This window comes from Brassica rapa, chromosome A02, assembly GCF_000309985.2.
Source record: "Brassica rapa cultivar Chiifu-401-42 chromosome A02, CAAS_Brap_v3.01, whole genome shotgun sequence".
NCBI lineage: Eukaryota > Viridiplantae > Streptophyta > Magnoliopsida > Brassicales > Brassicaceae > Brassica > Brassica rapa.
In genome coordinates, this window is record NC_024796.2 from 31,403,212 (window position 1) to 31,424,089 (window position 20,878).

Below are 20,878 nucleotides of genomic sequence, written 5' to 3' on the forward strand. Positions count from 1 at the left end.
GACTTTCCAATGCTGTTTGGAGTAAGGACCGATATACACGCACCAAATCACCACTGTAAGCGGAAGCTGAAGGTTTGCTATGGGCAATGCAAGTGATACTGAAGTTTAGACACAGAGAGATGGTCTTTCAATCGACTGTGAACAACTGGTTATGCTTATTCAAAAGGAGAAAGATTGGCCTGTGTTGGACTCGGAGCTCAACGAAATACAGGCTGTATCTAAAGAATTTTCTGAACTTTCTATTGCTTATATTCCTAGAGCTTTAAAATTCCGTATGAATAGCCTAGCAAAAGGTGTCCGATCACGCGCATCTCAATCAGCTTTTGTAAACCCTTTTGCACCAAGTTGGCTAGCCCCACAAGCTAGCATGAGGATGTCAAAAAAGAGAATAAAGTTAAAAGTGAAACTAAATATCTCAATGAACAAATTTATCAGAAGTCCATATTTATGTGGATGTCTATATAGGACAAACAATTTTTTTAGACAATTATAGAATATAGTCACGAAAATCAATCCTAATATATATAATTTAAAAAAACCATCAAAATTTTCAATATTACACCAAATAAGAATATAAAGACCAACTATATTCTCTTTATGTATAATGTGTTGTGGTAAGATTCAAAAAAATTAACTTACTTTACAGTAAGGAAAAACTAGATTTTTAATTCCAAATTTACAATAAAAACATAACATTTTATAAAACTAAACAATTGACATAATAGTACAAAAATATGAAAAAAAAAACAAAATACTATCCGCGCGCAGCGGTAGAAGATAATGATGTAATATCAGCGAGCGAAGCGATGGCTGTAGTTGGTTAAGTGTTTTGACTGGTGGACGTGGTCACCACCACAACTTTGTTTCCACAGTAGTCCAAGGCCAAAAGGCATATACGGGGGACTGACTAAAGTCATAGGGAAGGGTATAGTAGTCATTTTGAACTGAATAAAGACTCAGCCAAGAGCCGCTCGCGTTTGACATTTCTGTGAAATAAAAAATATAAAGGATTCTTCATTCCTGGCGATTCTGGTTTCAGATCCAATCAGTTTGTCGATGGCGGATATCGTGAAGCAAATCTTAGCGAAGCCGATCCAACTGTCAGACCAGGTGGTGAAAGCGGCGGATGAGGCAAGCTCGTTCAAGCAGGAGTGCGCGGAAGTGAAGGCGAAGACGGAGAAGCTTGCTGGTCTTCTCCGGCAGGCAGCGCGCGCAAGTTCGGATCTGTACGAGCGGCCGACGCGGCGTATAATCGACGACACGGAGCAGATGCTGGACAAGGCATTCTCCCTGGTGCTCAAGTGCCGAGGGAACGGGATCATGAAGCGCGTCTTCACCATCATCCCCGCCGCCGCCTTCCGCAAGATGTCTGCTCAGTTGGAGAACTCCATCAGTGACGTTTCCTGGCTCCTCCGCGTCTCCGCTCCCGCTGAGGATCGCGGCGACGCTGGTTACCTCGGCCTTCCTCCCATCGCCGCCAACGAGCCCATCCTCTGCCTCATCTGGGAGCAGATTGCTCTTCTCCACACCGGATCCCTCGAAGACCGCTCCGATGCTGCCGCTTCCCTCGTTTCTCTTGCCCGCGACAACGATCGCTACACCAAGCTTATCATCGAGGAAGGAGGCGTTGGCCCTCTCCTTAAGCTCCTCAAGGAAGGCAAGCCCGAGGGCCAAGAGAACGCTGCTCGTGCTTTAGGCTTGCTCGGTCGTGACCCCGAGAGCGTCGAGCATATGATCCACGGCGGCGCCTGCTCCGTCTTCGGAAAAGTCCTCAAGGAAGGCCCCATGAAGGTCCAGGCCGTCGTCGCCTGGGCCACCTCCGAGCTCGTCTCCAATCACCCCAAGTGCCAAGACATGTTCGCTCAGCACAACGCCATTCGCCTTCTCGTTGGTCACTTGGCCTTCGAAACCGTCCAAGAGCACAGCAAGTACGCCATTGTCAACAACAAGGCTACTTCCATTCACCACGCTCTCGTTCTCGCCAAGGAGAACCCTCTTTCCAAGGCTGTCGACGACGATCACACCTCTATTCCCCATCCCACTGGGAAGCAAATGCCCAATCAGATGCACAGTGTCGTCGTCAACTCCATGGCCAACCCTCCCAAGAAGTCCACCACGCTCCACAGTAAAGCTGCTGGTGCTGTTGTTAAGCCCCCTTGCAATCTACACCAACACCAGAATTCCACTTCCAAGACCCGAGAGCTGGAAGACTCTGCCACCAAGTCTCAGATGAAGGCCATGGCCGCTAGGGCGCTCTGGAAGCTGGCCAAAGGCAACTCCACCATCTGCAAAAGCATCACCGAGTCTAGAGCTCTCCTTTGCTTCGCTGTTCTCATTGACAAGGGCAATGAAGAGGTCAGATACAACTCAGCTATGGCCTTGATGGAGATCACGGCTGTTGCAGAGCAGGACGCCGACCTCAGACGCTCCGCATTCAAGCCTAATTCCCCTGCCTGCAAGGCTGTGGTTGATCAGGTGCTCAAAATCATTGAGATTGCGGATTCTGAGCTACTCATCCCGTGCATGAGAACCATAGGGAACCTTGCAAGAACTTTCAGAGCAACAGAGTCAAGGATGATTGGGCCTTTGGTGAAGCTCCTGGATGAAAGAGAGCCTGAAGTGACAGGGGAAGCAGCGGTTGCCCTCACAAAATTCGCCTGCACTGAGAATTACTTGCACAAAGATCACTCGAGGAGTATTATAGAAGCTGGAGGAGGGAAACATCTGGTTCAGTTGGCCTACTTTGGAGAGAGTGGGGTTCAGATTCCGGCATTAGAGCTCCTATGTTACATAGCACTTAATGTACCGGACAGTGAGCAGCTGGCGAAGGACGAGGTTCTGGCAGTGTTGGAGTGGGCTTCGAAACAGTCTTGGGTGACACAGCTGGAGAGCTTAGAAGCTCTGTTGCAGGAGGCTAAGGGGAGACTGGACCTGTACCAGTCAAAAGGATCAAGGGGTTTCAATTTCAATTGATTCAATTTGTTTCCATTTTGGATGTCTTGTTTCCCGGCTTGTATTTCAATTGCACGCACGCACGTTTCAATTGTGTTTCTCTCGGCTTGTTTAATAGCACCTACGTGTAAAGCAAGAAGATTAAAGAATGGAGCTTTTTGTAGCTGGTCTTCTCTTTTGATACTGTCTCTACTTATTCCTCTAATAATCTGCAGACGATATTTGATGATTGTTTGAGCCCTTTTTTGAAGATATGGCATGAATCAATGACTACATGTGAAAGTAGATAAGTCCATGAGGATCATTATAAATCTGATATTTGATCACTGGTGTGTGAACCTGTTTTTTAGATGGGTGGATATGTAGACAATTAGGAGAAATGATAAAGCTGTAATAACTTATCCTTGGCCTCCCATTTTCCTTCACGCAAATCCTATCACAACCTCATCGTATCATAGCTTCCTCTGATATTTTTCTTTGATCTTTTTTTCTTTGTTTTGCCAGAGTTATATCCCTTCTTCCATTATTGATCAAACATGGCTGCTGCTGCTATAGGTGCTGCAGTCTCATTTCCATCATCAAAGTCGTCGTTGTCTCTCCCCACAAAAACATCCTTCGTTGGATTTTCCTCAACAACGAGGTATCATTTCTTTGCTTTTTAATCACAGCTTGCCATAGAATAGAATGACCAAAAGAGTCTTTACATTTTTGTGCTCTGTATATCTACAGAGCACACGGGAGGCGTGTAGTTATGGGGGAAGAGTGAAGGCTCAGGTGACAACAGAGGTGCCAGTGAAAGTAGTCAAGGAGTCAAAGAAACAGGAAGAAGGAATAGTTGTCAACAAATTCAAACCAAAGGACCCTTACACTGGTCGATGCCTCTTGAACACCAGGATCACTGGCGATGATGCTCCCGGTGAGACCTGGCACATTGTCTTCACCACCCAAGGTACGCTTCTCCCCCACCACAAATTCAGTAACAGTCAGTCATTAGAATGTTTTTGATTTTTAACTCGAGTTGCTTGGTAAAAAAAAACAATATGAATGAAATAGGTGAGGTTCCATACAGAGAAGGGCAATCGATAGGAGTGATTCCAGAAGGAATTGACAAGAACGGGAAGCCCCACAAGCTGAGGTTATACTCTATAGCCAGCAGTGCCATTGGTGACTTTGGAGACTCCAAAACCGTGAGAGCTTTTCCCCCTCTGACTAGTAAACAATGAAGAACCTTTTTTTTTTTTTGAAGCCGGGTGGTGTTTATTTTGTTTGTGGTGTTTATTTCATGAACTCTTCTTAGTGTTTGTTTGTTTGTGGTGTTTATTTTTACAGGCGACTTGAAGCCGGGTGATGAGGCAAAGATCACTGGACCAGTTGGAAAGGAAATGCTTATGCCTAAAGACCCAAATGCCACCATCATCATGGTATTTTGTCATATAATATAAATGGATAATCAACATTCCTTGTGATTATTACTTGTTTGTTCTCGGTTTGCTTTATAGCTTGCAACAGGAACTGGAATAGCTCCATTTAGATCATTTTTGTGGAAAATGTTCTTTGAGGAGCACGAGGACTACAAGGTGAGTCCAAGAACAAACTCTCTGACACACCAATCACCATTTGACATTGTGGCTTTATATGTAGTTCAATGGTTTGGCGTGGCTCTTCTTGGGTGTACCCACAAGCAGCTCACTGCTCTACAAGGAGGTAATCCTAGTCACTACTTAATTTCATTAAAATAGAACTGGTTGACCTGTGTGGATAAAAATAAATGACAGGAGTTTGAGAAGATGAAGGAGAAGAATCCGGAAAACTTCAGGCTGGACTTTGCGGTGAGCAGGGAGCAGACTAACGACAAGGGAGAGAAAATGTACATACAGACAAGAATGGCAGAGTATGCACAAGAGCTGTGGGAGTTGCTGAAGAAAGACAACACATTTGTTTACATGTGTGGCCTCAAGGGTATGGAGAAAGGTATAGATGAGATCATGGTCTCAATTCATTTCATTTTTTTGTTTTTGGAAAACCAAACAAGTCTCTGCTGCACATGGTTTCACTTAACTGGGGGGTGATTTTAACAGGGATCGATTGGTTAGAGTACAAGAAGCAATTGAAGAGGAGTGAGCAGTGGAATGTGGAAGTTTACTAAGCAGAGCTTGTGAGGGGTTTTATTATGTAGATAAAGGAGCTGATGCCATTGGTCAATTCTTCGTTTCTGCATCTTTATTCTTCCTTGCGAGAATATTATATAGTGGAATACAATCATGGCGCTACAACCAACAAATCATTGTGGTAGGTTTACAACTTAAAATCAACCTCTCTAGTTGAAAAGAGGCGGGACTGGCAAGTTCTATTGTACGACACAAATCAGCTGCAGTTCATGAATTAGGATTTGGCAAATTAATAAGCAAATCCACTTTCTATTCCTCAGACAGTCGAGAACCTAACGACCCTTTTTTCAAATGCGATTATAATAGATAACATCATAACACATTCTTCTCTGGTGCCATTTTCTTGATTTTGGCAACAAAGAGGCCGCTGGTTGCTGAGGTGGAAGGGTCGAAACGCACTGTTTTTGGAGTGCGTCCACTTCTACACGGCCATTCCTTGGCCATTTCAATCTCCTGCAGCTCTGCATCATCACTCAGTTTTCTGTTAATTTTGTCTCACTAGTCTGACCTCAAAAAGTTGGATTCATTTGTTCAAAATTATGTACCTGCAGAGGAGCTTTCAGCAAGGAACTGATCCACCACATCTTCGTTTTGGGCATGCGTCAAACTGTTAGTTGGCACAACTTATTAGATCATGCTAAAAGAAAAAAAAAAAAGAAAGACACACACCAGAGCATACTGTTAGTCTACCTGCAGGTGCTGTATACAAGAATGCCACCTTGTTTCAACAATCTGAATCCATTTCTCAGTAGATTTAACTGCAAACAAAGACCCTCTCAGTGATTGCCACAGAGGTAAATATAATATAACAAGCGGTCTTTACCTGAAGAGCAGTCAAGTTTGTATCGGTTCTCTCAGCATCAAGTACACGGCGTTCCAAGGTTGTCCAACCCCATTGTTCAAATTTCTGGATATGCTTGATTGAACCGTCATGTGTGCACTCTGCGTCTACAAGAACCTTGCAAAAATCACACACTTGAGGTCATTAGTTTACGTTGCTTGCTTTTTTAAGTGAATGTTACTATCTGAAGCAGATCATAAGTTTACCTTGTCATACCCACGATTTGCGCAATCATTTTGGTCAAGGGGTCTAAAAAGCTCCTTCTTTGGTAGCCCAATTACTCCGGAGTTGTGTCCGTAGAAAACAATTTCCGGGTGAGCATGAAGCGGCAAAACAAAGTTATTCCTGGTCTTGGCTACTTGTTTCCTTTCTTTGTAAGGTCTACGAGAAGTCCACTGCTTGAATGTTTCTTCATCACATGACCCACCTGGATGATGAACTCTTTAGCATAGGTTTACGAATCATAAAAAAAAAAAAAAGAGAATGTAGAAAGTGTTGGTCGCTCGGTGTACAAGGTAGGTTTGTGGTGGGTGGAAGTGAGAAAGTAGTTCCATCAGCAAGGAAAAGACGACTCCTTTCACCGAGACCATATTTCTGAAGCATTGTTCTGCAGGCAGAGAGGCGATGCCTTGCAACATCGACACCTGTTGCAGTGCCCTTGTCACCCAGTAGGTCTAGCATCATACACAGTTTAGCACCTGAGAGAGAGTATTTGTTATGAACAATACACACACACAGCTATGGAATCAAGAAAAGGGAATGTAAAGAATGATGACCAGGAGCAGCACAAAGATCCAAGACATGGTCTCCTGGGGAGATACCAAGAGCTGAAACAGCAGCACCCGAAGCTGCGTCTATTCCGTACATCTGAAATAATCCATCCCACAAAGAAGAAGAAGGAATAAGGCTTGGCTTTGACATAAGAATAGATGAACTTTGGTTGCTCTCTCTCTCTCTCACCTTGCCTTGCTGATACGCCTTGGACCTCGCTATATGAACATGTGGAGGAATTGAGTAAAATCCAGGCAGCCAATTCAGCTGCTCCATCTTGCAGTTAATTTCAGATTCAATCTCTTGGACAACATCCTCGAACCCAGGTTTCAACCTTCAAACGGACACAAAAACCTCTTTGGTTTCAATTCCAAAACTATAAATCGGGATGAGGGTCTCTTTATTTACCTTACGTAGCGTGGAAGTGAATCTCCTTCATTATAGATTGAAGGATCAATGTCATTCGCCTCTAAAAACCTAACGAAACTCTCCGGCAACTCCAGCTGCTTCGACATGAGATACCGCCGCAGAGTCTGTCGAGAGAGCGCTTGGTTTGGTCGGGACCGAGATAACAGAAAAGAAAAGGACAAGGGCTTTGGTTGGGCCTTAAAATATATATATATATCTACTCAAAGGCCCAGAGATTATGGCTCGATTCGGTTTGGTTGGGTAGATTTAATGAAAACACTGTATTATTTAATACAACAACACACTGCGAAATTCTTCTTTTCTTTTTTCAGAGGTGTTATTGGTTTTGGAAGTTTAGTGGAATTTAATATAACTGTAATTAGGATTCTTTTAATAGATTTGAGTGGAATCTTTCCTCGTGAGAAGGATTTGAACAGAGTGGTTTGAAATACTTTTTTATTTTTGTTAAGGAATATTTATTGGAGTTTGTTTCCAAATCAATAATTAAAAAAACTTAAAAAATTATTATTATAATATCTTTTAATAAATAAAACTAGTAGCTGTTGTCAAAAAAAAAAAATTCTAAGTAGTTGCATCTTTCCACATTTCTTCAGCCATTGCTTCTCTCCAGATATTAGCACTTTCTCTTTCTTGATCTTGTGTCTCCAAAATTTCTTCAATATTTTCAAAATCATCTCTTTCATTGTTTCTTTCCATATTTTCTGCATTGGTAGCTTCATTGGAAACTTCAATAGGAAACTCATCTGAGCGACAATGCTTACGAAGAAAATTATGTAAACACTGTATTATTTAATACAACAACACACTGCAAATTCTTCTTTTCTTTTCTTAATAACACAACACACTGCAGATTCTAAATACAGAGAGAGAGATAGCTATTATTCCATCACAGTTTGCATTATATTAAAAGGAAATTTAAAGAGGGTGCATGCATGCATCTCTTAGTTTGCAGATTGCTGCTGCTCTTTAATGATGGGAAAGTTGTGGTCCACCCAAGCCAGATAGCCACCTCCTACGTTTCTCACTTTCTTGAAACCCTATTTTATTTTATTTTTACATTAAAAGATGGTATGTATGTATGATTGATTCATTGCTATAATCGGAGTGACTGAGTTTTATAATAATTTGCATATAAATCAAATTAGGGGATTACTTACAGCAGCAACAAGTTCAGTTGTTGCATTTAAGGATCTGGCTCCACTCTGACAACCCTGTGCGTATCAAGATCGATTTCAAACTAATGAGAGAGAGCACATGACTAACATCAAATGTTTGACTTTCCATGTCATTTAAGTACTCTCCCAACTTACCAAGTTTTTTTGAGCTTTCATGGCCCAAAAAAACAACTAAAGAGAAAAGAAAAAAAAAAGTGATCTTGTGGTGAGGAAGATAAGAGATATTACCACAAGGATATCATATGTTGGGTTGAGAAGAGAAGACACTTGATCCAAGAAGTCTTGATTCTTCACTCTTCCTATTGTATCACAATATCACAAGGGGGTCTTATATGTGTGTGTATATATATATATCAAGTATAATTGGTTTCTTAATTGACAATGACTAAAAAGTTGACTGGTTTTGATTACCTTGAGGCGAGTTGAGCATGTAGGGAACGTTGAGGATCTTAGGAACAAAACAATGGCCTCTCCGAAACTCTTCCTCAGTCCTGCATGTGCAAGTACTAACCAACAGCTTGAATTGCGGGTACATGCGTATGTAGATATATAGTGAAGATTTGTCTCTGAACATGAGCATATAGATATATAGTGATGATGAGCGTACCTAACATCAAGATATTGATGGTCGGACTGGAGGAGAATCTTGGCTTGGCTCACATCAACAGTAACAACTTCTTCCCGCTTTGAGCTGTCAGGAAACATATTCTCTACCTTCTTGTCAGGAAAAAAAAAAGGATGAAGCTATAGGAAGAGCAGAGAGTAATAAATAACCCGGAAAAAAAAACCGCAATACAGAGACAATAAAGAAAAACTTGGTATAAATTTTAAAATTTGCACCAAAAAAAAAAGAATATAAAGATAAAGCCTCATAGACCATGGACAGGTTTGGTAAAGTGGATCCAAAGCCTAAAACGTAACGTGTTCAGTTCCCACTAATTTAAAATATTGAAAGAAAATGAGTGAGAATATCAATCAATTAGCATGTAACGCCCAAAACTAATACTTTTGATTGATGACCAAACTTAACCAAAAAAGAAGAAGAAGAAAACAAACAAATTGATTACCCTATACACAAGTTAAATGGTGATGGAATTGCGCAACGAACGACCCCATGAAGGAGTCATTGTATTGGATGAGACGATAGGTAGGGATGAGGACGATGATGGCGTATTCTTCTTCCTCTCTTTATCTGTCATTACGTAAAAGACAAAAAACAAATAAAGTAAAAGTCAAAAGCCACGTTCAATGGTTTCCATTCCACCATGCATATATGGGATTCGGATTCAATATTTTAAATTTACCAAACTTTCGGACAAGAGAGATTCCATTTAGAACCAACAAGCTAACATAAAAAAAATATTGTCCTGGATCTAGCTAGCTAGTATCACATTTGCCACGATGCATGAGCTTCTCCAACTCATGGGAGAGAGAATGCAGTTAATCTAAAAGATTTAATTTATCTCAAAACATTGTTCCTATCGATTTGTTTCCCACACGCGTCTTGTTTAACTCAAAAACATTAACTGATATATAGCAGACAAAATATCACGAAACAACAACAGCACACATAATATTGATATCATTTATATGAAAAACAAAGCTAGAATGACTACACGAGCTTAGCCATTTTAATGGTGCCCCCATTAGCAGAGATCTGCAGTGTCATCATCCCTAAACCCCTCCGCTGTCGCAAGTGCATGAACTGGGAGGAGTTCCAGAAGACTGCATTATACTTATGTAGCTAGCATGTTGAAAAGAGAAAAAAGGCTGTAGGTAACCAAACAAGCATTGACGACAAGGCTAGCTAGGTAACATGCAAATCAAAATAAAGATGAAACCAGAATGCCATACGGCAGTTGCTGGTCAATCCCTAAAATGAATATTATCTGAAACCAAACATCCAGTTTACATTCGTGCCAGCCAGCAAATTTGTCATTATAAGGAGACCTTTTGTCCTAATAACTAGAGTGAGTAACTAAGTTATGACGGACTATGGCTTACGAAGAACAACCACAACGGGCACACAGAACCATCACAATAAAAAACATACAGAAGATGTGCATTTCACATTTCGACCCACTCTCTCTAGTTTCTTCCACGGAGACAATACATGGAAAAAAAAAAAGAAGGATTCAAGGAAGCGTACGAGAAGAGACAAGACAGCAAATATTTGGCATGGTTAAGGAATAATAATAATAATTCATAAGGGCAAGAGGAGGACGGGGCAGGGGATGAACTCAGCGAGCAAATTGGCGTCGATGAACTTGGAGTGGATGGCTTCCATGCTCAACACTACCAGCTCCGTCCCGAGCTCATCCGCCACCTCTCCTATAACGGCCGTCGCCTTTTTCCCTTCCCCAAGCCTCTCCAACAGCTTGAACTCCTCGAAACCACCTTGTGCTAGATGCCACCGGATGTTGGATACTTGAGTCTCGTGCTCCGAAGAAGACTCTCTTTTTTCTTCATCTATGACTGAATCAAAGGGCCGTGAGTGAATTAAAACGAGAAACTCACAGTGCTTAAAGAAGTTTGGCTATATATATATATATATGTAGGTTATTTACCTACAACAGTGATATCAGCTCCATACTTGTTTGCCAAACTAGTTGTTGTAGCAGCAGCCTAATCACACCAATTTCTTTCAGACAAGTGAAGTGGGAAGTGGAAGTGGAAGTGGGGGTGGGGGGTGGAAAAGCAAACCTGTCGGGTGCCTTCAGAGAGATAAGGATTGCGATCAATCACAGGCAGGAGAAGATGCTTGATACTAGTTAATGCATCTCCCTCTCCCACAGGAAGACTTGCTTCTTTCGACTGCGCCTTTATTGCTCCCCCTAACACAATAAATCCATATCAACAACTACCCTCAATAATTCACCATTATCAACAAACATGCATCTATTCTCTACCCCCACAACCAAATATGAAAGAGAAAGAGTAGATGGTGATGATACCTTTGCCTTTGCGATGGTTTGGGAATATTGAGAGCTCGCTGGGTTTAAATCGTAGAGATGAAAAAGGGCGGAGAGTTGATGAACAAGACCAAGTATGTGCTGTTCCTTTAGTGTCGATTACAGAAACGGCGGCGAGGGAGTGGAGAGATGCCATTGGAACTCGACGCGACGGTGCTAGCAAGTTGCAAGTTACGAGCAGATAAAAAATCAAATATTTTCTTCCAGAAGACGCGATTTCCTGCGGCGTCTTTCGGCGAGGTCTTCTCTATTGGTTAAAGCCTGCAATCAGATCCACTGAGGCCCAATATTGTATGTATTAACGGGCATTCTCGTTGGTTAAAGCCCCTAAGGCTTTTTATTTTTCATTAACGATTTAATTTCGGATAAAATCAACAACCAGACCAGCTAGCTATTATGTATCCACCACATTAGTTAGTAGATCTTAGGCTTGGATCTTTTTTTTTTTTTCCCAAATTGAAATTCATTGATACGATAGTTTAGTACATAAGCTGGCGGATAACATACATCCCCAGAGACAAGAGCCCAAAGAACAGGCAGCTAAAACCCACTCCGGGGTAACTTACGAATTAAATCGAACACACGGATAAATACTATAGTCTGCAATTAAAACAGGAACAAAAGACATCCATCTACTCAAAGACTATGACAACTCCAAGCATCCAACCAAACCTATAGCAGCAAGCAATGATTCAGATTAGGCTTGGATCTTGTGGAGTGTTTTATTGTTTATTGATTTTTTTATAAGGATATTTGGAACTTATTGAGTGTTTAATGTGTGATGGAAATAGCAGATCCAGAAATGTCCGCAAGCGTGCCATAACACAACAGTAACAACAACAGAGGTGAGTCCAGGTGCGGCAAATGAAGGTTCAGTCTATCTCTTTTCTCAAGATTCTCGTTTTCCTACTTGGGTGGGCACTGGACACTGGAGACAAGAGCTACACAACTTTCTTTTTGTGCCAAGACAAGTACACCTTGTTCAAATGTTTTGTAAAGCCAAGCCAGTGAATTGAGTCGTTGGATAATTAAAATCACATTGAGAAAATTTTATTATAATCAGATTAAAGATAATAAAATGGAAATAATCCTGGAAGAGGGAAGCTCTGGGCCAATTATAGGGATTTTTGCAAAATTGACCTACAACTTAAAGTCAAACACAAAACTAACCTCCTTTTTTTTTGAAAATTGGTTTTGCCCTATTCACCCCACAAGTTCATATAATTTACGAAAATGCCATCAATTTTTTTTTTTTTTCGAAAATGACATTTTTACTCTCTCACCCTCATCATCTTCAAGTAATTACAAGATTGCCATTGTCATCAATACCACAACCACCATGAACAACCAATTTGAAGCTCTTAATGCTCCCAAAATCGATTTACCCTTCTTCTTTTTCCATTCTTGTGAACTAAACACAACATATCTCTCACTTTCTCTCCACAATGAGCTAAAAAAACCCAAGATTTTGATTCTAAAATTTTTATGGTTCATAGAGTCATAGAAGCTAACGATTATGGGTGGGTGACTTCCGTTTGTGATTCTGTGTGCTTGGAGAAGCCTTATGTATGCTAAGGAACTTATCTCACCAATTTAAGGTATGACATCGAGTTTTTTTCCAGATCTGTTCGTCAGACGACTTACTTGGGAAGTCGTCTGGCTGTAGACGACTTACCTTTCAGTCGTCTGGCTGTAGACGACTTACCTGGAAGTCGTCTGGTCAACGCAGAGGTTATTTTTGAAATTGATTTTGAAATCTGTAACCTGAGACGACTGAAAGTTAAGTCGTCTACTATTGTTTGGTTTCAAAAAAAATTCCAAAGAACCTAGACGACTTACATTTCAGTCGTCATAGGTTAGTTTTGTATTTGACTGGATAATTTCAGAAGTTTGACTTCCCCAGACGACTTACATTTCAGTCGTCTGGCGAAAATTAAAATAATAATATTTTTTTTTAAAGTAAACGACTTACAATTAAGTAGTCATAAGTTAGTTTTGCAATTGAAAAAAAAAACTTCAAGATTTAATTATACACAGACGACTTATAATTCAGTCGTCCACCAGACGACTTAATTGTAAGTCGTCCATGATTTTTTTCCGAGATTCTGGTCAAACCTCGTAAATCCTGGACGACTTACATTTCAGTCGTCTCGTGGACGACTGAATTATAAGTCGTCTGTATATAATTAAATTTTGAAGTTTTTTTTTCAATTGCAAAACTAACCTATGACGACTTAACTGTAAGTCGTCTACTTTTTAAAAAATATTATTATTTTAATTTTCACTAGACGACTGAAATGTAAGTCGTCCAAAAAGTCAAACTTCTGAAATAATCCAGTCAAATGCAAAACTAACCTCTGACGACTGAAATGTAAGTCGTCTAGCTTTTTTGGAGTTTTTTTTTTAAACCAAACAATAGTAGACGACTTAACTTTCAGTCGTCCGAAATAACAGATTTCAAAGTCAATTGCAAAAATAACCTCTGCGTTGACCAGACGACATATAGTTTAGTCGTCTAGACAACTTAGATTGAAGTCGTCCGCGTCTTCTCCACTAGTTTTTAAGTCCTCTACGTTAGTTTTTGAATAACTTGTATTTTTAAGAGTGATAAGTAACTTCAAGATATGTAAAACTCATATTTACAAAATATGTTCTCTCCCTTAATTTTACTAAATTTGACTAAGCTTTTCAATGCAAACTTATAAAAAATATGATATGCTTTGACTAGTTACTATTGTTTGTTTCCATCTCTTACCAACATTCTTGTTTATTAAGATGAGAAAAAGGCCATTGGAGTTTATTATTGCATATGAGAGATCCAAAGATAAGAAAAAGTCTACTGAAGTCTATTATTTCATTGATTTGTAAATGTGTAAACACATTGTTAGCACATTTAATACATCTTGGAAAACATTATTACTGATTTTACAAAAAATTCACAACTAAAAGAGTATACATGTAATTCATAAAACAGACCACAAACAAAACTATTATAGATCATTCATCTACAAAGACAAGCTTGGATTCCACTTGAGTAGACAAGACCAGACAACTTTTAAGAAGTCCAGACGACTTCTAAGAAGTCCAGACGACTTCCAGGAAGTTCAGACGACTTTGCCAGAAGACTTTTAGGAAGTTCAGACGACTTTACAGGAAGTCCAGACGACTTTTAGGAAGTCCAGACGACTTCCAGACGACTTCCAGAGGACTAACAAGTAAGTCGTCCCAGAAGTCTTCCAGATCTGAAAAACCTGTATATTAAATCCAGATCTGAAAAACCTGCATATTCAAAAACGTTCAAATGGCTTAAAAACAGAAAAAATGAGTGGAAGATTAGATAAATCTACCTTTACAGAACACACAAAAATACATATCTAAAAATAATAGATCTACCTTTAAATTAGTGGAAGATGAGTACCAAATAATTAAAAACCTGCAAAAAAAAAAATAGATTAGTAACAAAGACATGAGACAAAATTGAAAAATTCATATAAAGTTTGGTGTTTTCAAGTCAAAGAGATTAGAGTGGGTTTGGAGAGTTTTAGTTTGGGAAAAAAGTAAGAACTTTATACAACAAGAAGTTACCAAATGAAGAAAAATCAGACATAAGAACTTACCAAAACGCTCAGAAAAATCCAGACGACTTCCTAGAAGTCCAGACGACTTCCAGACGACTTCCAGACGACTAACAGGTAAGTCGTCCCAGAAGTCTTCCAGATCTGAAAAACCTGCACATCAAATCCAGATCTGAAAAACCTGCATATTCAAAACCGTTCAAATGACTTAAAAATAGAGAAAATGAGTGGAAGATTAGATAAATCTACATTTATAGAACACACAAAAATACATATCTAAAATTAATAGATCTACCTCTAAATTAGTGGAAGATGAGTACCATTTGATTAAAAACCTGCAAAAGAGATAGATTAGTAAGAAATACATGAGACAAAACTGAAAAATTCATATAAAGTTTGGTGTTTTCAAGTCAAAGAGATTAGAGAGAGGTTGGAGAGTTTTAGAATGATGAACATTACATTTTTGTTACAGCCATTTGAGAGGAGGAGAGAGAATGTGTAAATTTTTCTTTATATAGGGAGACAAAAAATCCAATTAGATTAAATATTTTTGATTCAGACGACTTCCTGAACGACTTACATTTCAGTCGTCTGGTGAAGAAATTAAAACAAACGACTTACATGTAAGTCGTCCAAAAGAGTTTAATATTGTTAGCGGGAAATTAAATATTTTTAGCGGGAAACTAAAATAGAAGACTTTCCAGACGACTTACAAGTAAGTCGTCTGGACGACTGAAATATACGTCGTCCGGGTAAATTATTCAGCAGACGACTGAAATATAAGTCGTCCACACTCTAAACATAACCCCTAAACTTAATTATCTAATTAAACACTTCATAAAACCAAATCAAACTTGAAAAGTGTTTACTATACACAGAAATAAACACATATAGGTGAAAACTAATTTTTGAAAAAAATATTTTAGTTTTCCAAAATCTAACCCTAACAATACATACAATACTACAACATATGTTTGCCAAACTCCTAAACTAAAGTATTTCATGATTCACTACTTCCACTCATCTATCTTCAAAACAAATTAATTTTATCATATCTTAATTTATATCAGTTAAAACTGTTTATAATTACTTGATTTTTATTTTTTACGCATCAAAATATTTTTTTACAAGATTTATAAATTATTTTTAAAATAAACTGGTACCAGACGACTTACACTTCAGTCGTCCAGACGACTTCCAACATCTCAGACGACTCAGACGATTTACTGGGGCTATATTCGTAAAAATGGCTTCTGTTTTTTTATTTGGTCACAAGGGGCTGAGCTGTAATTTCACTAGGCTTTTAGGTTAGTTTTGCATTTGATTCAAGTTTGGGTATAGGTTTGGAATTAAAATCAAGTTGTGGGTTAGTTTTGGTAAAAACCCCCCAATTATAACAGTCAATATAAGTAATATACTATGAAGCCAATACAAAGCAAACGTCTGTTTTTGTTTTGTCTTGGCTCGTAAGGCACGCAATTGATTGATAGCTTTGTTGGAAGGTCTCGGTTAACTAACACTGTGAGAGTCTTTGCTTATAAGATCCTGTAAATTACACTGGTTGGATTTGGATACTTTAAGCTACATGGCCACTTAATGTGAAGTAGGCGAAAGGGCTGGTTTTGAAGTGGTGACCTTGGAAGGCCGCTCAAGTTTGGTCGCTTCTATACTTCTTCTATTTCTAGGTCTATCCTCATTTTAATGCGTAGGCTTCTCTTTGTCTAGAACTGCCCTAGTGTTGGCAAGTACAAAGTGGAAATTGCATCATTTGAGTCTATAGCATTGCATGAGCTCCAGGGCCCTTTCTTTGGCCAGCTTACTAAATGATCATTGAGACTGGTTTATTACAATGCTTTTCTAGGTCAAAGACGATACCTATTTTGTTCAATCATTGATCATTTTAGTGCATCCTTCTTATACTTGGCTTATCCAATTTTTCCGGTGGACTCATTATTATTAGCTGTTTGCTCATTTAGAACAATTTGTTTAAAAATCTTAATAAATGTAAAAAAAAATTACAGAACGATATAGTTAAGGCGGGGAGGAAAAGTGCGTAGAAGTTTCTGAAATTAGTGAAAAGGGGCGAACCACTAGCAGCAAAGTAACATTGGAAGATCCAACCGCGCGCACATTTCTTTCTTTATTATGTGCTCAACTTCAACACGCCTCTCCTCCTACTTGGGTTCTCTCTCTCTCTATGGGACCTCATTTTTAGAAAAAAAGAAAAGAAAAGAAAACAGAGACAAGACTTCTTTTAGGTCTTCTTTCTCTGTTTTATTTTGCAACATGAATACACTGGTACTCAAACAAACCAAACATAGTACTTAATATACACCAATACAAGTAATACAACCATTTGCAGATTCAGGAGAGAATAGAGAGGAATATGGTTGACCACACGGTGAGGGCTAAGGATGCAACCAAATAGGTCCACAAAAAGATGACCGAGCACTCATCTTGAGCGACGTCGAACAGCTGTGCCATTGTACCTGCAATCCACAACATGAAATGATTTGATTGATTGATTATTTCTCTGTTAATATATTAAAAAAAAGGGTTTGAGGAAAATTACTGATATTCATGGCAGGTGGAAGTGTGAACTGAAGCATGAGAACGTATCGGAAGAGAGGGTCCGGAGGAAGATAACCTAAATTCCATGCTAATTGAACCACCCCTACACCCACCACGGGAAGGATGATATACCTCACACAGATCACTCCCACAATCACTGACGTTTTCACGGCTGAGGAACGCAGACCCTGAATCAGGTTGCCCCCAAGTATGAGTGTGATGCAAGGTATTGTGCCGTCCCTGCCAGTGCCAAATCAACTTAATTATATTTAGTTATTCGTGATGTCTAAAAGACGTGCTCGCAAGCAAGTTCATACCCAAGTAGTTTCACTGAATCTTGGATGACTCGTAACGGGGCATTCTCCCCGATTATAAGATTCCTCAGCCAATTGGTTGCTCCGAAGACGAAACCAAGAATCTGAATGCAACAGAAAACATATGAAATCATGCATCTTTTTTTTTAGTATTGATTTGAGAAATGATTTCTTAATTATTTTTACTTACGGCACCAATAGTGGGTGGCGCAAAGAGTTCCTCAAGAATCTGATGGAGCAAGTCTTTGATGTATGTCCCCGTAGACACCTTTTCTTTCACTTGGATTTCAAGGTCTTGGTTTTGTTGCGGCTTCAGGAGAAGAGTCCGGGGATCAGAGTCGATTTCCTTGTTGGGAGACTTGGCCAAACCGGCGGCTTCAAGAGCTCTGAACTGCGTAGCAGAGCTTCTCACAAGTTGGTAACTGTATGTCCAAATATAGAAACCCCCGAGCTGCATGAGACCCCCGGCGCCCAAAAAAGAAAGTCACTATTATCATTACAAAACTCTGATCAGAAATGATGATATATGTTTGGTTTTGACTTACGGCCATAGAGAAAGATGCGTAGGATAGTCCAATGGATCTGCAGACACTTCGATTCCCAAAAGGACTGCCTTCCTCATCACAAATGGCAGGGACCAGAATAAGCATAAGGTTTCCCATATTGCCTATATATATATATATCATTCATTCACGTTAGATTTCGTAAGAATCTCCTTTGTTATAGATTTTGCAAAATTAATGTTACCTGAGGCACATGTCGCGATTATGAGACCATGAAGTTGGGGTTTTGGGTTGAGCAGCTTGACAACCAACCATCCAAGAATACCTCCTACTAGAAAGGTGATTCCAACATTTATAGGCATGAACCACCTGAAAATAATTAAACTTGATTGGTTTGAAATATAAAAAGAATTATACGCCACAAAATAGGTTTCTCATGGAGAAGGACGATGCGTACCATGAAATAATGTCCTGCAATGTGACAGTCTGGGCAAGATTGGCAAACATGATGCAGGGGGTGAAGACCACGAAGACGAGCTGCAAATGATATATATAAATATGTTCATTAATTATTAGTGCATGCATGAATGGTTATAAAAAGGGCAGGGAGGGAGGGAGGGAGGATGTACCTTATTTACGGATCTTCGGGTATCAGCCGAGAGAAGAGAGCAGTAATCGGTTGCCAAGAAAGCACCAAGGACGCTGATTAGGAGAACTTGGACTATAGGCATCGAAGCCACTTCCAATAACTCTAAGAAACCCATCCCTAAATTTGTTTTTTTTTTCTTTTCTCTGGTTTCTTGCAGAAGAATAAAAACAGCCAATGTAAGATACAGATGATGATATTTCTGTCTGTCGGTGAAGAATGGTGGAGATGAAGAGAGTCGATAGGTATATATTAATTAGGTGGAGGAGTGGGGTACATGAAGAAGAAGGGTTCAACTTTTCAACAGGAGACAAGTTGGCTTCTGGAAAATGTTTGCGTTCAGCTGGTGCAAAATCACATGTGAATTACATACATGAAAGAGGCCTTTGGGATCCTCTCAGGTTAATGTTGACAGAATCAAAGCAAGACTTGTCATTGTCTAGTTGCTCCTCGCATATATATATAAACAAATTCCCCTTCTTGATTATCTATCCAGCTCAAAAAAGCGTCCATTTGAAATTTTAACAGAAAACAAGCTGTCACAAACTAACCTTTTCCCTAAATGGTCCATTTACTTATGTATTGATATTTGTTAAAAATATCTAACAACATAAAATATATGAAACATCATTCTTCCAATTTGATGCCCCATGCCAGGTCCACGGTACACATTCTCTTTTCACATTTTTAAACATGTTTTATTATATACTTTATTACATAAATCAAATATTAAATGTCAACTGTGATTTTGGAGACTTTCGCAAGCCACTCTGCTAAGCTGATCCCGACACCGCACATACACACATGGGAAAACAACTACATATAATTTGAGGAAACAAGCTAAAATGAAGATAGTGACATATAGGCTAAAAAAGCTTATTAGATTAAATCAAATACGTGTTGAAAAAAAAAAGATTAAATCAAATACCAAGAAACCGTCATTTGCTTGTATATTTTTGTTTCTGATAATTTACGTATTTAGCTCAGGATAAAATTATAGTATTAAACTAAAAGATAGTCAAATCATATATTAGATAAGATAAGAATATGTCCTGTAGAACTAGTCCTTGGAGATAAGACGCATGACTAGGGTTGTGATCAATGGAGATGAATGTTATGGGGGGCATCGCCAAGATTATTTAAAGAATTATGTGCATAGAACTGCAAATAATTGGTACATGACCAAAATTGTAGATGGCGTTTTTAATTAAAAACCATCCGGGGCATCTGCAAAGCACTTGGACCATCTGGTGCGTGTGTACGGAGTCAGCACAATCTACCTTGGGCTACATGGACTTCAGTTAAGTAGATATATAGGCCAGTAAGAAACTCATGTAGGTACGTATGAAGTAGACACGAGCATTCGGAGTCCCAAACGAATTTCGATTTTGTCCAATCGATTCTCGGTTTTTTGGGTTTATCAAAATCAGCTCCATTCGGATTATATGAAAGTTTGATTCAGAATCGGTTCGGATTCTATCGAGTTCAGGTTGGATTTAGTAAATCTTAAAAGAATTATTACAACCCGATGTACTTTCGGGTTTGGATTTCAATTGCTTCTTCAGTTTAAAAGTACATGATTTGTATCTACTCTATAGACATAACATAAGTAAAATTAGTTTTTCGGTTTTAAAATATCTGATTTATACCTATTTTGTAACAAAAACATAAGTAAAATCGATTGAAAAACAAGAAAAGAACATCAAATTAACATGAGCAATCAAAATCAAACAAAAAGTAAACATAAATTGATAGAAAGAAAATCAAATAAATAGAACTAAATTTTCATGAAATGAAAAACATTATTCAATGAAAACAAAACCAAAATCTAATAAGCATCGACCGCCACCTTCAACCATTAATAGATAATTATTTTAGATGTTCAATAATATCTTAATGTATTTAGGATACATATTAGGACTTGAGATATGTTTAGTACAAATTTTTTTTTTGTGGGATTT

General features: G+C 39.0%; 6 protein-coding genes across 8 annotated transcripts; 2 read left to right on the forward strand and 4 right to left on the reverse strand.

Annotated features, from left to right (window-relative positions):
* Positions 1–805: 805 nt before the first annotated feature.
* LOC103855352 lies at positions 806–5,233 on the forward strand. The gene is made up of 8 exons (XM_033285510.1): positions 806–3,401; positions 3,508–3,592; positions 3,682–3,901; positions 4,006–4,139; positions 4,282–4,529; positions 4,594–4,656; positions 4,728–4,923; positions 5,031–5,233. Exon 1 carries the CDS (start codon positions 1,057–1,059, stop codon positions 2,971–2,973), a length of 1,917 nt encoding a protein of 638 aa, XP_033141401.1. The 5' UTR covers positions 806–1,056; the 3' UTR covers positions 2,974–3,401; positions 3,508–3,592; positions 3,682–3,901; positions 4,006–4,139; positions 4,282–4,529; positions 4,594–4,656; positions 4,728–4,923; positions 5,031–5,233.
* On the forward strand, positions 3,163–5,124 carry LOC103855354 (ferredoxin--NADP reductase, leaf isozyme 1, chloroplastic). Its single transcript, XM_033285513.1, has 9 exons — positions 3,163–3,342; positions 3,457–3,592; positions 3,682–3,901; positions 4,006–4,164; positions 4,282–4,373; positions 4,452–4,529; positions 4,594–4,656; positions 4,728–4,923; positions 5,031–5,124. Exons 1-9 carry the CDS (start codon positions 3,332–3,334, stop codon positions 5,096–5,098), a joined length of 1,023 nt encoding a protein of 340 aa, XP_033141404.1. The 5' UTR covers positions 3,163–3,331; the 3' UTR covers positions 5,099–5,124.
* Positions 5,207–7,387, reverse strand: LOC103855353 (probable ribosomal RNA small subunit methyltransferase B). Of its 2 annotated transcripts, none has more exons than XM_033285511.1 (9): positions 7,146–7,387; positions 6,922–7,066; positions 6,738–6,828; positions 6,474–6,659; positions 6,168–6,388; positions 5,944–6,078; positions 5,811–5,878; positions 5,666–5,727; positions 5,207–5,581 (listed from the first exon to the last, which is right to left on the reverse strand). In XM_033285511.1, the coding sequence occupies exons 1-9, from the start codon at positions 7,193–7,195 to the stop codon at positions 5,433–5,435; spliced, it is 1,107 nt and encodes a 368-aa protein (XP_033141402.1). In that variant the 5' UTR covers positions 7,196–7,387; the 3' UTR covers positions 5,207–5,432. The 2 variants fall into 2 exon arrangements, with proteins under 2 accessions (XP_033141402.1, XP_009130571.1); XM_009132323.3 differs by having other exon boundaries at positions 7,141–7,387.
* A 488-nt stretch (positions 7,388–7,875) lies between these two features.
* Positions 7,876–9,362, reverse strand: LOC103855355 (thiosulfate sulfurtransferase 18). Of its 2 annotated transcripts, none has more exons than XM_009132324.3 (5): positions 8,944–9,362; positions 8,748–8,842; positions 8,565–8,635; positions 8,319–8,372; positions 7,876–8,198 (listed from the first exon to the last, which is right to left on the reverse strand). In XM_009132324.3, the coding sequence occupies exons 1-5, from the start codon at positions 9,039–9,041 to the stop codon at positions 8,103–8,105; spliced, it is 414 nt and encodes a 137-aa protein (XP_009130572.1). In that variant the 5' UTR covers positions 9,042–9,362; the 3' UTR covers positions 7,876–8,102. The 2 variants fall into 2 exon arrangements, with proteins under 2 accessions (XP_009130572.1, XP_009130573.1); XM_009132325.3 differs by having other exon boundaries at positions 8,748–8,827; positions 8,944–9,349.
* Positions 9,363–10,210: 848 nt separating this feature from the next.
* Positions 10,211–11,560, reverse strand: LOC103855356. The gene is made up of 4 exons (XM_009132326.3): positions 11,291–11,560; positions 11,040–11,170; positions 10,904–10,961; positions 10,211–10,811 (listed from the first exon to the last, which is right to left on the reverse strand). Exons 1-4 carry the CDS (start codon positions 11,442–11,444, stop codon positions 10,540–10,542), a joined length of 615 nt encoding a protein of 204 aa, XP_009130574.1. The 5' UTR covers positions 11,445–11,560; the 3' UTR covers positions 10,211–10,539.
* A 5,001-nt stretch (positions 11,561–16,561) lies between these two features.
* On the reverse strand, positions 16,562–20,196 carry LOC103855357 (protein PIN-LIKES 7). Its single transcript, XM_009132327.3, has 8 exons — positions 18,901–20,196; positions 18,729–18,808; positions 18,516–18,640; positions 18,314–18,435; positions 17,959–18,219; positions 17,772–17,872; positions 17,456–17,694; positions 16,562–17,372 (listed from the first exon to the last, which is right to left on the reverse strand). The coding sequence occupies exons 1-8, from the start codon at positions 19,033–19,035 to the stop codon at positions 17,248–17,250; spliced, it is 1,188 nt and encodes a 395-aa protein (XP_009130575.2). The 5' UTR covers positions 19,036–20,196; the 3' UTR covers positions 16,562–17,247.
* Between the last annotated feature and the right edge of the window lie 682 nt (positions 20,197–20,878).